This window comes from Phyllostomus discolor, chromosome 6 (genome assembly GCF_004126475.2).
Source record: "Phyllostomus discolor isolate MPI-MPIP mPhyDis1 chromosome 6, mPhyDis1.pri.v3, whole genome shotgun sequence".
In the NCBI taxonomy this organism is placed as follows: Eukaryota; Metazoa; Chordata; class Mammalia; order Chiroptera; family Phyllostomidae; genus Phyllostomus; species Phyllostomus discolor.
The window spans coordinates 83,315,968-83,333,439 of NC_040908.2; the positions used below are offsets into that span (position 1 = coordinate 83,315,968).

At 39.6% G+C, this 17,472-nt stretch overlaps 1 protein-coding gene across 1 annotated transcript in view; it reads left to right on the plus strand.

Annotated features, from left to right (window-relative positions):
* Positions 1-3,496: 3,496 nt before the first annotated feature.
* Positions 3,497-17,472, plus strand: part of LOC114498782 (NXPE family member 1) — a gene marked incomplete at its 5' end in the record, with an annotated part of 40,919 nt that continues 26,943 nt past the window's right edge. The window contains 2 exon segments of the mRNA XM_036029978.1: positions 3,497-3,631; positions 3,633-3,726. Of these exon segments, the coding sequence (XP_035885871.1) occupies positions 3,497-3,631; positions 3,633-3,726 (229 nt within the window).

Below are 17,472 nucleotides of genomic sequence, written 5' to 3' on the forward strand. Positions count from 1 at the left end.
CCTTTTGACCCAGCAATTCCACTGCTGGGACTCTATCCTAAGAATACTAAAAAACCAATTCAAAAGAACCTATGCATCCTAATGTTCATAGCAGCACAATTTATAATAGCTAGATGCTGGAAGCAACCAAGATGCCCATCAGTAAATGAATGGATCAAAAACTACGGTACATTTACACAATGGAATTCTATGCAGCAGAAAGAAAGAAGGAGCTCCTACCCTTTGCAACAGCGTGGATGGAGCTGGAAAACATTATGCTAAGCAAAACAAGCAGGCAAGTGAAAGACAATACCATATGATCTCACCTTTAACAGGAACCAAATAACAAAACAAAGAAAACAAGCAAAATATAACCAAAAGACACTGAAATAGAGGCCAGGTTGACAGACCCACAGAGAGAGTAGAGGGAATTTAAGGGGACAGTGGGAAGGGTTCACAGGAACAAACTTAAAGGACACATGGTCATAAACTAAGGGGAGGGTGGTAATGAGAGGGAAGTGGGGAGGGGTGAGAAGGGGGACTGGATTGAGAGTAAAAAGGAGAAAACTGTATTTGAACAATGATTAAAATAAGAAAAGGAAAAAAAGAAATATTACACTACAAATAAAAATTAAAAATCAAAGGTGAAAACAAACAAAAAAAAACAAATAAAGTTCCTATTCCTTTTTTTCTTTCTTCTCCTTCTGGGGTCCCTATATTGTGAATGCTTGTATGTTTGATGCTGTCACAGATGTCTCTTCAACTATGTTTAGTTTGGTTTATTTATTTATTTATTTATTTATTTATTTATTTATTTAAATGTCTGAATGGTTTATTTATACTCGTGTCTTCTAGGTTGCCAACCCATTTTTATGCAATTAGTGAGTTGTTGTTGACTCTTTTTAAATGTTTTTTTCTTCTGCTTGCTCCTTAATTAAACTTTTAAACTCTTTGGTCAAGTTTTCCTTAAGTTCCTCTATTCACCTCTCAATTTGTGGGATGATCCTTATGATCATTTCTTTGATTCTTTATCAGGCATATTACTTATCTCCATTTCCTTATTTTTTTTTCTGGACATCTTTCCTGTCCTTTATTTGAGAGATATTCTTATGGTAACTTCATTTTGTTTTACATTTTATGTTTATTTCTATGAATTAGAGAAAATAGGTATATCTCCCAGTCTTGAAAAAACAGCCTTGTTTAGAAGTGACTTCTATGTGTTGGGTTGTTTGGCAAGTTGGCTAGAGCTCAGTACGTGCCTGTGGTGTCTTGGGCACTGGTCTACAAGCTGAAGCAGCTCTGAGCAGGGAGGCCAGGTGCTTGTAGTGATGCTCTATTGATCCTCTTTGCTCCCTTTGTTCAGAACCTATATGGGTTCAGGCAATGTGTCCTGGGAACACTCTATGGGGACCTTGTAGGTAGATCAGAGAATTGGATAGAGTTCCCACCTGCTCTTTCAAGGTAGAGGGTTACTTAATGGTGATCACCAGCACCCTAACCCCGGAGAATTCCTTCAGTTCCCAGAGAGCACCTGTGGTTCCCTGGCCTTCTTTATACAGTGTCTCTCTCATTTGTTGTACAGAAAGTAGTCTTGTATAGAAGGAAAATCTATGTAGGCTGTATATTTTGGGTAGTTTAGGTAGGTCAGTTGGAGCCAGGAAGGTGCTTGTGGTACCTGGGGCACTGGTTTACTGGTTTACTGGTTAAGTGGCTACAGGCAAGGTGGCTAGTTGCATGTGGTAACACCCTGTTGATCCTACTTGCTCCCTTTCTTCAGGTCTAAAATGGTCTGTAGGCAGTGTGGCTGGAAATGCACTGTGGTGACCTGAAAGCTAGACCACAGCACCTAAACAGAACTCTCACCTGCCTATTGAGGTAGAGGGGGTGCATAAACAATGGCACTCACCAGCACCTCTGTTACAGAGAGTTGTCACAGCTCCAAGAAGTTCTCCACCAGACCTTTTCTATTCAGTCTCTTTCTCTGATTTGTTGTCAGAAACCTATTCATTCAGCCCTGTCAACTCTCAGGGAGTAACTTCTCTATGTATATGTGTGTATTTCAGCATTGCTCATGGGAGGGGGTAAGTTCAGCATCCTCCTACGCAACCATTATCTTGAGCCCTGTTTCCTGATCCATCTTCAGATTACTTTCTGTATTTACCTCTGTGGGTACAGAAATTATGGAAAACTTCAGCACTATAAATATCTACAAATGCAATAGTAGGTTCGCTGCTATGTTTGATGGGTGGTACTTAGTACTAAACTACACTTAAAGGGCTCTATTTTCTGCTGAACTTGTTCACTATTACAAGTCCTATTGGTATTCCACTCATGAGCTTGTCTGTGGTGGGCCAAGATACAAGTTACTTAAGTGAATAAATGACTAAAATCACTAGGATACCATAAACCTGTTTAGTAACTGTAACTCCAATAATTTATCTATTTATCAGGCAAAAGATTACCTGACTAATTTAACACAAGAACTTTCAAAAAGTTAAAACTCTCTCCCAATTTACACCTAAATTTTTATCTCCACACACCACCACCATCAACACATCCATATCACAAGGCCTTCATTTAGAGGTTTCCAACCCTCTAGAGTCTGGGAGTCATTTTCGTTACAATTTCCCTTTTTTGGGCTTTGTCACCTTTCGAACCATTTTAACATAGCACTTCTATATTTAATATTCATTAATTCCTCTTCAATATATTTGGCTCCAAACATCCTAGGAAATCCCTAAATAAAAGACTTAAGACAGAAGCCTTTGTATCTCTGCAAATTCAACATTAACGGCTTCCTAATCACTAATAAATTTATTCACCCTGAAGCATAAATATGCACCTTGAGGTATAAAATGGCATTTTCACCCAGGATACGCAAGTACACTGATACCAGATGTTGAAATAGTAAACTACTCTCTTTGGTTGGTGTATAATCACTGCACCAGGACTACCAAGGACTCCTTCACCATCCTAGTATCAACTCAGCCCTTCAGATTCCCAGACTCTTCAGTGACTAGTGGGAATAATTACCTGGCCTTCTTGAACCTCTAGGATGGTATTCTAGCCTACAGACAGTTCCATGTGGACTGTTCAGGGCCCAAGCCAAACTAATTATTCATTTTTTTTAATATCATCTTGCATTTAACTCAAAAAATTTACAGTTGATGGTGGCATTTAAGACACTATAATAGAATATGACAAGCTTATGGGTAAATTGGATTAAATAATATAATAATTGAGCTTCACTAGTAAGCAAGAATTGATGGTTATACTTTCATAAAAAGGCAAACCAATACTTCAATTTTACTCAGAAGGCTTATTTTCTGAGAGAAACATGTCCACTATAATGAACAATAATGTGTATCATTCAGAAAATTCCAGAGAAAATTTACTGAAAAAATTACTGTTCCATTAAGAGGATGATGCTTTGATAAGACGTTTTCTACCACCTGCATGCCCTATTAATAGCATACTTAGGAAAAACAGTAGCTTCTTAAGAAATACTGGTGGATAATATGATATTTTAGAAAGTCTTCTCCTGCTGATAACTTGGCAGGAAAAAACAGTTCCAGTGAAAAAGAAATACAAGTTTGGAATGGCATCCTCAATTCCCAGTGGACATGTCTGGAAAGACACATGGAATCCTGTTCTCTTGTAGTTTGGTTCTAATGGAAGTGAAAGATTGCCTGGGGAGAAAAAATATATATATAATGAGAGAGTCCACAATATGCCAGTGGATGGAATACTTCTAAGGCAGTATTAGCAGTATGCATCAGTCTAAGTCATTATCATATCCTTTTCAAAAATTCTTTTTCATTTTTAAGGAGAAAAAGGAATATGAAAAATGCTTCTTCTTTTTTATATTTCTTAATCACAACACAACAAAACTTTTTATAAGACATTGTTATCTTTCCTGTAAAAACACATTCATCTGACTGGAAGGGAGCCGGTGTAGAAAACGTTTACTGCATCCCTGTCCCTGCAGAATTCACACTTCAGTATGCTCAGAATTCACCCAGCATGCACAGAAAATCATCACTGGAGCTGAAAATAACTTAAACTATTATATTATCCACATAATATATGTTCTATAATATTAGTTCTATTGTTGCCATGATGATGAAGAGTATGGATTCTGGATTCAGATGGCCTGGGATCATAATCTGGCTTCTCCATGTCCAATATCTGGGTGACCTTGGGCAAATTACATACCCACTGTGTCCCCCAGTTTCCTCATCTATAAAATGGAGATGAAAATAGTATCCTTCTGATAAAATGAGGTAATATGTGCAATGCATTTAAAATACTTTTTGCTACATAGTAAGTCCTCTTGATACAATCTATGATCACTATTATGACATGAAAGGACACATGCCAGGAACAATGGTAACAGCTTTGTATCAGGTAGGTACAATGGTGAAAAGCACGGGCTTTGGAGTCTAACAGACCCAGACTGTGCCACTTACAAGTGGTCATGTTACTTATTTTCTATTTCTCATTTTCTTCATCAATCAACCAGGAATAATACAGTATCTGGTGGCTGTTATGAAGATTAGTGAGGTAATATGTATAAAATATTTAACATAGTGCAAGGCACATCAGCACCCTAGAAAATGCCCAGTAAATAATAGTTTTTGTAATTATTATCATTAAGTTAATGTCAGAATTAGGGCTAGAATCCAGTTGCCAGAATCCAAATTTAGTTGCTCTTTTTCCTAAACCAAGAAAGCACCAATCATAACTCAGAATCTACTAGTACATATTAGCACTTGTACAAGGAAAATTGTCACTGTCTGTCCCCCTTTGCCCTGGGCCCTGGCTCTTATCACAGAGGACAGTACAGCTGGTGAGGGCCCACCTCTGGCTTCCCTGACATGATACCACATTTGGGTACTCAAATTTAGAGAGTAAGCTGACCTTCCTAATAAAAAGGGGAAATATGTAGGGCCTTGGCTCCAAGCTATAAGTGGAATTCCCCACAGATTGGAAAGAGTTTTAAATTGTGACCTCTGGTAAATGATTGAATTTGTCAGGGCCCTCAGTTTTAATCATCTATAAAATTAAGAGTCTGGTGATAACCTTTAGCATCATATTCCACAACAGTGGATCTCTTAGGTTATGGAAAGTATTGAATTGCTGAATTAACCTACCTACCCTCTTTGACTAATTTTTTTACATTGTGGTAGCAAAACATCTATTGCACATCCTGTTAAAAAAATTAAATTCTATTCCATTAGTATGCTTTAGAAAAAGGAAATTAATATAAGCTAGAAGCAGAATAAAGAATATAATTCTGCCATTTTCCTCCAATCAACCCTCCAGCATCTCCATTTTCCATCCTCACTGGATTAAAACTTTAAATGTAGCCCTTTACTTCATAAGACAGCACATGTTACAAAATGTTAGTAAAACACATTTTCCTCAGCAGTTCTAACTATGGAGAAGCTGGCCCTGATAGTCTGATAAGAATCACATTAACAATGAAATAATAAAAGAACTTTGTTTCATTCTATTCATATTATATCATATTTTTGAAAATTTTTAAATTGTGTAGACTATTTCAACAAGAAATTGGGAGAAACTTAAAAAATTTTAAACTGCAATTTCTATTACTTATTAGCTGTGTAATATTGAGCAGGTCATTTTACCTCTTGATTTTCTTTCCGTATAACATGAAAATTGTGTGTGTGTGTGTGTGTGTGTAGAGGGAGGAGAAGGTGTACATGCTTTGAGGTAAATAAAATATATTAGTCCAAAATAAATGCTTTGTAAACTGGAAAGTCCTGCACAAAGGAATAATAAAACTACTATTATAAGATGATGTACTTAGTAGCACTGCATGCATACTCATATGTAAAGGAAACATGGGAAGTATAAATATAATTTCCAGTCTTAGAAAGTTAGAGTGCTCTGGGAAATGGGTTTCTACTTGTTTTTGAGAAATGTAAAGACATCAATTAGTACCTTCTCTATCCTCAAAGGAGTTTAGTCTGTGGTTAATATACAAAAATAATACCTATACTGACATAACATCTTCCAGTGCTTACCATCTGCAATCCACTTGGTTCTTCATGGTTTTTTCAGAGGGCATATGTAGTTTCTTATCTGTATAACACTTTTGATTGCTCAAACACTTTTCAAAATGATTCTTCATTTAAATTTCTAATAATCATCCATGATTAATATCATTCAAGTAAAAACACCAATTTTTCTTCTGTCTGTTTAAAGATTTAGTTATTTATTTTAGAGAGGAAGGGAGGGAGGAAGACAGAGAGAGAAGATAAACATCAATGTGTGGTTGCCGGGGACCAAGGCCTGCAACCCAGGCATGTACCCTGACTGGGAATTGAACCTGTGATGCTTTGATTCACAGTCGCCTCAATCCCGGAGCTAACACCAGCCAGGGCTGTCTTTGTTGATCTTTATAATTTTATTCTCTTTTCATTTGGGACTACCTGTTTGCCATCAGCCCTGAAGTCAGTGGATTCTTCATAAATCTGGAAAATTTCAACACCAGCTTGCTGTACAACTTGGATAAGAGCATCACCCATCCAGTGGCAAAAGCAAAGTAAGTGCTTGATGGATCACTGACCTATTCAGTTAAAAGAGATTGAGTACATCCCCAGGTATTTGACAGAAACTGGAGGAGAAAAAAATAGTGTCATTGGCTTTTCTCTGGGCTAGTATTTCAATCTCTTTCCCAATGATGTTTTTTTCTGAAAGGCTCTTAACATGAATGAAGCTGTTCAGTGTCTTTCTGAAAAGTCCAGACACTGTGCTTATCCATTAAAGCAGATAACAATCAGAGAGATGCAGAAGAAATTGATGACTTTCACGGTTACATTCAATATCTTGCCATAAAGAACACTTCCCAGGATCTCAACATGGGTATCATTGATACCTGGAATATAATAATTGTATATAGCACAAACATGTCCATCCACCTCAATCTGTAGTAAGACACCAAATTAATATATTGTGAACTATATTTGCTAAAAAATACATACCTTTGAAGTTCATTCAATTAATTAAGAACATTTATTGTTTTCTGTCATACCCGATGATGTATTTGGCTCTGAACTCCCAGTTAACATCAGATAATCTGCACAATGGTTGATTCATGAACCACTCCATAATCAGGGTCATGCCACCTCTTTATAAAAAGGAAGTCAAGACACCTAATGGTTAAAAGTTCTCTACAATTCATTAAAATTCAGAACAGTATAGTCATTATAAATAAATATTTGGAAAAAGAACTTCCATTTCCTTATTTCTACCATTAAATACAAGTTCAATATGATTTCCAAGTGGGAAGAGAAGTCTTGTGAGGCAGTTCTCCAGGTCCACAGTCCTGGAAGAGAAGCAGAACTCCAAGCAAGGCCTCCAGGGCACTAAAAACCTCTGACTTTACACTCCCTATAGGAACTCCCACTACTATTGTTACAGGGTGCAGCCAAGAGGGGGGACCCCAAATAGGCATTTAAAATGGGGTCCAGAACTCAAGGTGTCCAGGGGATTTTTGGATGTCCTCACTCCCACTCCCCAGGTGTGGGTTGGGGGAAGGGACAAATGGAGCAGGGCCATTGAGAGCTGTTTTGCATAGCAACAGCCTTGCAGCTAACCTCTGGTGTGGTCATTTAACATATCTATAGCCTTTGGCTGGTCACTTAGATATGTTAAATAGCTGTGGCCAGGCTCTGAGCCAGGGGACTGGAAGTAACAACCCAACCAAGATGTGACTGGGGGCAGGTCCCCCAAGTTACAGCGCCTGCGTGGGAGCTTGGAGATGATTGGCTCCAGGACTTGGGGCCACACCTGCCCAGACTCATGATGGCAGTCCAGTAAAGCTGGAAGGGTATGAGTTCTGGCATGTGAAGCTGAGTGTGGGAGGAGTCAGAAATGGGGCTGCAGAGGAAGGTTGTCTGCAATTTAAACCCAGACACGACAGCCATTGAGGGGAGAACCATGCAGCTGTGGAAGTGCAAAGAGGATCACAGCCCTGAGAGAGAGAGAGTCACACAGCTTTAGCAGAGTGAAGACTCCTGCGGCCCTGAGGGAGAGAACCACATGCCTTTGCCAGAGTGGGGACCCCCACAGCTTTAGAAGGGGGAACCACCGCCTGGTTTTAACAGAGATCCCGGCAACTCAGCTGAGGGTGCTGGGAACCCAGGGAGGTCTCCCAGTTGAGATGGAGTACTAACTGGGAATAACCAGAGGACTGCCTGAGCCATGGACTTCTATTTCCTTTCCTGAGATACGGTACTCTGGACTGGGCAAAGGGGGAAGGAAGGAAGGACTGTGTCTGTGTGTGGGTGTTTTAAGGGACTTTGGGATTTTGGTGAAGACATTAGGTCACTACTTTAAGTCTGTATAGCATTAAATAAACATTTCCTTTCCTTTTCACAAATCTCTGGCATTGAGAGATGTCTTTCCTCTGGCGGCGGACATAGTGGACCTGGGGGCTTCTTTCAGTAATAGTATATCATCCCAGGCCCCCCTTGTTTGTTCTGTAACACTAGGAGAAAAAAAAATCTTATTTGATAGAACTTATCCTTCAGGAATATAGGATAACATAGGTGAAAGTGCTGCAGAATTCAGGGAACTGAGCTTCAGTCCTTTTGCAGCCCTTAATTTTATAACTTTGAATAAGTCACTTCAGCTCTCTGGGCTTCAGTTTTCCAAAACAAAAGTTTAATCTAAGCTTTGTGATTTTTAAACCTTGCTATGTGCAATACTGGGTTCTGTGGTGATACTTCAGGTGCTGCCTAGAGGACAGAAATTAGGAGAGGTGTTCAGGCACATAGTGTTAGTTCTGCCCCACCAGTTAGAGTAGTAGCCATTTTTACCTAAGTGTGGACTGGGTTTCTCAGAGGACTTTGGTTTATAAAAAGCTCCAGTACTTAAAACATGTTTGAAACCATTATGCAGATAATCAACCACATTGTTTTCCATAATCTACACATATAGTTTAACATTTTAATCACTCTCACTTGCATTTTAATAGGCTATCCCACCCTGGCCAGGGTGGCTCCGTTGGTTGGAGCATTGACTCATAAACCAAAGAGTTGCAGGTTTGATTCCTGGTCAGGGCATTTGCCTAGGTTGTGGGATCAGTCCCCAGTCAGGGAGCATACCAGAGGCAACCGATGTTCCTCTCTCTCCCTCTCCCTCTCCCTCCCTTCCTCTCTCTCTAAAATCAATAAGTGGACAGAGGTAAATACAACTTACTGCTTTTATAAGATGGCATCGGAGTAGGAAGTAGCAGATTTGGCTCCCCTCTGCTCAGGGGAGAAAATCCTGACCGATCTATAGAGTAGAGAAGCAAGCAGCCAACATACTTCAGCATATGTGAAAATAGGGGACCAAGGATTGTGGCAGAACCGAAAAACTGGACCCCAAGAAGAGTGCTGCAACAAGGTAGGGTCCCAGGGACCAGCATGTGGTCTGGGAGCTGCAGCCCCTGGCCCAGGGCCCCTGCAGGGTTTGCCACAGAGTCCTTGGGAGAGAGCCTGGACAACTGCTCCCTCCCCAGCCAAACAAGGTCTGAGTGGCACTAGAAGGAATCCAGATACTAGCAAACACACAGGGGCTGTGAGCACCTTTGGAGCCTGTGGACACCAGAGAGGCTGGGTCGCATAGCAGGCCCAGACCCCCACACTCACCAGTGTGGCTGGAGAGTTGGGCTGCGGGAGAAGCCAGGCCACTGTGGGGAGAGGCAGGCTTCAACAGAAGGAATTTCTCAAGAGGAAGAAATGAATAGACAGACACTGTTTGGGGAATTCTCCTAAAGTGATAAGTTGCTTCAGCCTCCCTGCCACCCAGCCATGGGCATGCGTGCAGGGGCCCATGAGAGCATCCCCACACCCCAGTCCACAGAAGTAACCCTGGAGAAAGTCCTGATTCCCACACCCAAGGTGCAAGGCTGAGGAGCCACGTTAGCTTCCCAGACAGTGAGGGAGCCAGTGCTAGCTCCTCTGACTGAGGAAGAAAAGCCATACCAATCACCCCCTCAGCCTGCCACAGCCAGTAAGAGCAGAAGAACTGGTTTCGCCACTTTGAAACCAAGAGACTTTTTAATTTGATTCTATTTTTTAACAATTTCTAATTTTTTAATTTTTATTGTTTTTATTCTCTTTTGATTTCTTTTTCCTCTCTTTCCTAATTTCTTATTTTATTCCTTCCTCCTTCCTTTCCTCCAATTTTATCTCTTCTTTCTTCCTTCATTTGCCTTTTCTATTTTTACTTTTTTACATTTTTTCTAAATACCTACAAGGGAGACAAAATCTTGGATCTGTGAAAAGACCAAAGTTGAACCCAAAGACGGGGCATCACAACAGCTGGGACAATGAGACACATTTCACTCTGCTATTACAGAGAACCAGCAAGTTATTCCATATTTGTAATATTATTATTTTCCCAGTATTCCTACATCTTTTTTTAATAGTATTTTGTATCTCTCTTCTTTTGTATAGTCTGCTTTGCTGGGGCTGGGTTATACTGTATGACCTGACAGCTTTCCCTTGATATCTCGTTTCATAGTGTATTGCTAATCTACTGTCCTTTAACTCACCTGTGTCCCATTAGCACACTACTCGAGGTTCTGTACTCCCTATTCTTACCTAGATCTCATAGGTTCTGACATTTAATTGTTGCTATAATATTATTGTAAATAACTGCTGTTCCATGCGATTGTAATTACTTCACACCACCCCCCCCAGATCTTAGCCCATTTCAAAGTTTCCTGAACTCTATCACTATAGTGGTTAATTCTATTCTCTCACACACTACACCTATTTACTATCCTTTACTCTCACCTTACCTCAGAATCTGACCTCCCACAATCTCCCTGCTTTATAGATCCAACTCACAATCCTTCCTTCCCCCAAAAGAGTCTTATCTTCTTTCCATCCTTTCTAAAAATCAGCTAGCTGGGTGGAAGATCACGGTTAACACTATACACAGTCAAAGGATCTCATATCTCTTCCCTACTTGCTACTACTGTAAATATCATAGAATTCTCTGTTGCTGTCTTAAACCATTTTGCCTTCCCCCTTCAACTGATGGCAAAAAAGAATAGGTGGAGGTGGTGAACACCAGGATACCCACTGGAAGAGGAAACCCAACAACAAAGGAACCACTAACAGATAACAACAGAAGAAGGTGAAGGAGAGAGTGGAAACCACACAAACCTAAATCCAGGACCTATCTGGAAATACAACTAAACAGTAGAGACAGTACCGAATACAAACAACTGAACAAGAGCAAATGAGAATTCTTTAAACCTTATACACATGGAAGAACCAGCTTCAACACAACCTGCCCTCACCAGCACAACAAAATACAGGAGGTAGTGGACAGAGTGACCCTCATTTAACCAGCTGGTGGAAAGGAACCACCAAAGACATACTCAACAGCAATCAAAACCCAAAGCCAAACACAAAGCCAACTGAAATGACAGCCCAAGACCAGTGAGCTTGGGAGATCAAGGAAACTGCACCACTGAAACTCACTGCTATTCTACTAAAGAAGTTCACACCACAAACCCAGGGAGCCAGAACAGATCAATTTAAGAAGCTGAGGCTAACAAGAAGAGTCTCACAAACAATGGGAAGACAAAGAAACAATCCCCAAATGAAAGGAAAGAAAGAAGTCTCAGAAAGAATGCTAAGTGAAATAGAGGCAATTCAACTATCAGATATTGACTTCAAAGCAATGATCATCAGGAAGCTCAATCAGCTCACAATGAGCTACCAGAAATTACAGGGAAGCTTGAATGAACTCACTGAAAACTACATCAACATGAAAAAGGAAACGGAAACTCTCAAAAAGGGCCAAGAGGAAATGAAGAATACAATTTCTGAACTGAAGAACACAGTAGAAAAAATGAAAAGCAGGATCAATGAAGCAGAAGACTGGATCAGCAAGCTAGAGGACAAAGTAGAAGAAAACACCCAGAAAGAGCAAGAAAAGGAAAAGAGCCTCAGAAAGAATGAAGAGGGATTAAGAGAAATCCAAGACAATATGAAACATAATAATATCCGTATAATAGGGATACTAGAAGGAGAAGAAGAAGAAGGAGGAGGAGGAGGAGGAGGGATAGAAAACCTATTTGAAAAACTAATGATGGAAAACTTCCCTGATTTGATGAGAGAAAAAGCCACACAAATCCAGGAAACACAGAGTCCCAATCAAGAGGAACCCAAAGAGACCCACCTCAAGACACATCATAATTAAAATGGCAAAATTTCAAGACAAAGAGAGAATCTTAAAGGCATCAGGGAGAAACAGGAAATAACATACAAGGGGAGCCCCAATAAGGCTAACAGCTGACTTCTCAATGGAAACACTCCAAGCCAGAAGAGCATGGCAAGAAATATTCCAAGTAATGAGAACCAGAGGTCTGCAACCAAGGCTACTTTACCTAGCAAGGCTCTCAATCAAGATAGAAGGCCAAATAAGAAGCTTCAAAGACAAAAGACATCTAAAAGAATACACCTCCACCAAACCAGCTCTGCAAGAGATTCTAAAGGGACTGCTTTAACAAAAGGAAGAAAAAGAGAGAGAGAGTGAGGAACACATGTACATAAAAGGCAATGAATAAGTAACTATCAATAATAACCTTAAAAGTAAACGGATTAAATGCTCCAATCAAAAGACATAAAATAGCTGATTGGATAAGAAAACATGACCCACACATATGCTGTCTACAAGAGGCCCATCTCAGGATTAAAGACCTGCACAGGCTGAAAGTGAAGAGCTGGAAACAAATTTTCTACGCACATGGACAGGAAAAACAAGCCAGGGTAGCAATGCTCATATCTGACAAAATAGACTTCCAAAAAAGGACCATAAAAAGAGACCCAGAAGGCCATTTCATAATACTCAAGGGAAGAATCCACCAAGAAGACATAAATATTGTAAATATATATGCACACAACATAGGAGCACCCAAATACAAAAAAAAAAAAAATCTTAGAGAACTTCAAGAAAGATATTGACAGCAACACAATTCTTGTATGGGATTTTAACACCCCACTATCAAAAATGGACAGATCTTCCAAACAAAATATCAACAAAGATATTGTGGCATTGAACAATACCCTAGATGACATGGACGTTACTAATATATACTGAACCCTCCATCCCAAAGAAGCTAAATACACATTCTTTTCAAATGTACATGGAATATTTTCAAAGGTAGACCACATGATAGGACACAAAACAAGCCTCAACAATATCAAAACAATTGAAATCATACCAAGCATTTTCTCAGATAACAAGGGACTGAAGCTAGAAACCAACCCCAAAGAAAAAAACCCAAAACCCTCAAAATCATGGAGATTAAATAGCATGCTATTAAACAAGGAATGGGTCAAGAATGAAATTAGGGAAGATATCAAGGTTTCTGGAAACAAATGAAAATGAACTCACAACAACCCAAAACTTATGGGACACAGTGAAGGCAGTCCTGAGAGGGAAGTTCATAGTGATACAGGCCCACCTAAAAAAGTTAGAAAGATTTCAAACAAACAACCTAACCCCACATCTGCAAGAACTCGAGGAACAACAAAGACAGCCCAGAGCAAGCAGAAGAAAGGAAATAACCAAGATCAGAGAAGAATTAAATGACATAGAGACTAAAAGCAGAATTCTAAGGATCAATGAATCCAAGAGCTGGTTCTTTGAAAATATAAACAAAATCGACAAGCTTTAGAGCAGACTCATCAAAAAAAAAAAAAAAAAAAAGAGAGAGAGAGAGAGAGGACCCAAATAAACACAATCAGAAATGAAAGAGGAGAGATTACAACAGATACCACAGAAAAACAGAGGACTATAACAAAATACTACAAAGAACTGTATGCCAAGAAATTTGAAAATCTAGGTGAAATGGACAACTTTCTAGAAAAATATAATCTTCCAAAACTCAATGAAAAGAAGCAGAACCTTGAACAACCATACAGCAAAGAAATTGAGCAGTAATTACAAAAACTCCAACACACAAAAGCCCTGGACCAGATGGTTTCACAGGAGAATTCTACAAAGCATTTAAGGAAGACCTAACCCCTATCCTTCACAGACTATTCCAAAAAAATACAAAAAAGATGGGAGACTCCCAAACTCTTTTTATGAAGCCAACATCATCCTAATTCCAAAACCAGAAGACACAACAAGGAAAGAAAACTTCAGGCCAATATCGCTGATGAACATTGACGCTAAAATCCTCAACAAAAATACTGGCAAACTGCATCCAACATACATTAAAAAGATCATACACCATGACCAAGGGGGATTCATTCCAGGGATGCAAGGATGGTACAATATTTGCAAATCAGTAAATGTAATACATCACATAAACAAAAGCAAAGACAGAAACCACATGATCATATCAATTGATGCAGAAAAAGCATTTGATAGGTACAAGCACCCAGTTTATGATAAAAACACTCAGCAAAGTGGGAATTGAGGGAGCATTCCTGAACATAATAAAGGCCATATATGAGAGACCTACAGCCAACATCATACTCAATGGGCAAAAATTAAAATCTTTTCCACTAAGATCAGGAACAAGACAAGGCTGTCCACTTTCACGCCTCTATCCAATATAGCACTGGAAGTTTTAGTCACAGTGATCAGACAAGAAAAGGAAATAAAAGACATGAAATTAAAAAGGAGGAAACAAAACTGTCACTGTTTGCAGATGACATCATAGTGTACATAGAAAATCCTATAGACTCCACCAAAAAACTGCTTGACCTAATAAATGAATTTGGCAAAACAGCAGGATACAAAGTCAATATCCAGAAATCAAAGGCATTTCTGTACACCACAATGAAAACAGCAGAAGCAGAAATCAAAGAAAAAATCCCATTTGAAATAGCAAAAAGAAAAATAAAATACCTAGGAATAAACCTAACCAAAGAGGTAAAAGACATGTACTCAGATAGCGACACAACATTGAAGAAAGAAATCAAGGAAGGCACAAACAAATGTAAATATATACCGTGTTCATGGATTGGAAGAATTAATATCATCAAAATATCCATACTACCCAAAGCAATTTACACATTCAATGCAATACCTATTAGTGTACCAATGGCATATTTCACAGACATAGAACAAACACTGCAAAAATTTGTATGGAACCATAAATGACCCTGAATAGCTGCTGCAATTTTGAGAAATAAGAGCAAAGTAGGAGGGATCACAATACCTGATACTAAACTATACTACAAGGCCACTGTAATCAAAACAGCCTGGTACTGGCATAAAAACAGGCACATGGACCAAGGGAACAGAAAAGACAGCCCAGAAATAAACTCAAGTCTCTATGGTCAGTTAATGTTTGACAAAGGAGGCAGAGACATTAAATGGAATAAAAATAGCCTCTTCAACAAATGGTGCTGTGAGAACTGTACAGCTACATGTAAAAAAATGAAACTCGAGCACCAACTTACACCTTATACAAAAATAAATTCAAGGTGAATAAAAGACTTAAATATAAACTGTGACAACATTAAAGTCCTAGAGGAGAACGTAGGTAGGAAAATCTCAGATATTTCACAAAGAAACTTTGTTACTGACTTGTCCCCTAGAGCAAGGGACATAAAGGAAAGAATAAACAAATGGGACCTCATCAAAATTAAAAGCTTCTGCACATCTAAAGAAAACAGTATCAAAATAAAAAGAGAACCAACTGTATGGGAAAACATATTTGCCAATGATACCTCGGACAAGGGTTTAATCTCCAAAATATATAAAGAACTTACATGACTGCACTGCAGGAAGACAAGCAACCCAATTAACAAATGGACAAAGGACTTGAACAGACACTTCTCCAAGGAGGACATAGAGAAAATCCAAAGACACATGAAATGATGCTCAATATCGCTAGCTATCAGAGAGATGCAAATTAAAACCACAATGAGATACCACTTCACAGCAGTCAGAATGGCCATCATAAACAAAGCAACAAACAAGTGTTGGAGAGGTTGTGAAGAAGAGGGGACCCTAGTACACTGTTGGTGGGACTGCAGACTGGTACAACCACTATGGAAAGCAGTGTGGAACTTCCTCAGAAAACTAAAAATGGATCTGCCTTTTGACTTTGCAATTCCACTGCTGGGACTATATCCTAGGAACACTAAAACACCAATACAAAAGAACCTTTTAACCATGATGTTCATAGAAGCACAATTTACAATAGCTAGGTGCTGGAAGCAACCTAGGTGCCCATCAGTAAATGAATGGATCAAAAAACTATGTTACATTTACACAATGGAATTCTATGCAGCGGAAATAAAGAAGGAGCTCCTACCCTTTGCAACAGTATGGATGGAGCTGGAAAGCATTATGCTAAGTGAAACAAGCCAGGCAATGAAAGACAAATACCATATGATCTCACCTTTAACAGGAACCTAAACAACAAAACAAAGAAACAAGCAAAATATAACCAAAGACACTGAAATAGAGGACAGGCTGACAGTGACCAGAGGGGAGAGAAGAGGGAATTTCAGGGGAGAATGGGAAGGGTTTACAGGAACAAATTTAAAGGACACATGGACAAATGCTAGGGGGAGGGTGGTAATGGGAGGGAAGTGGGGAGGGTTGGGTGGGTGGGCTGTAATGGGAGTAAAATGGAGAAAACTGTACTTGAACAATGATTAAAATAAAAAGAAAAAAAAGTACTAAAAAAGAACAAAATACAACTTGCTTACTGTAAGAGGGTGCAGCTAGGGAGCCCCAAATAGGGATTTGTAATGGGGTTCAGAACACAGAGTGTCCAGAAAATATTAAAATATGGGATGTCCTCACCCCCACAAGTCTGAGCTGGATGATGGGAAACATGGAGCAGGGCCATTCAGAGCTGTTTTGCATAGCAACAGTTTTATAGATAACCTCTAGAATGGCCATTTAATATATCTATAGCCTTTAACTGGTTTCATAAATATATTAAATAGCTGTGGCCATGCTTTGAGCCAGGGAGAAGGGAGTGACTTCCACCCAGGTTGTAACTGGATGCAAATCCCCCTGGTTACAGAGCCTATGTAAGAGACTGGAGATGACTGGCTCCACACCACAGGGCCATCCCTGCCTGGACTTACTATGGCAGCCCAGAAAAGCTGGGAAAAAAAAATGGAAATGCTGGCAAGTGTACCAACTGTGGGAGGAATTGGAAATGGGGCTACAGAGGAAGATTGGCACTGGGATTTAAACCCATGCTTGGCAGCCATGACAGAAGAAACACATGGCTCTGGCAGAGAAGAACCATGTGGCTTTGGGTCTCCCTTTGCCACACAGCTTAGGAAGCTGGAAAGCAAGATGTAGCAGCAATACAGAGCTCTCCCTTATCAGTTTGGAAGAATGCAGGAGAGACTCTGCAGAAAGGAAAGGGGTGAAAGGACTCTTGCTGGTGGGCCATGAGAAGGTGCCATGTGGTTTGAGATTAAGAACTGGAGATCCTGGTGACACAGCTGAGGGTGCCAGGAACCA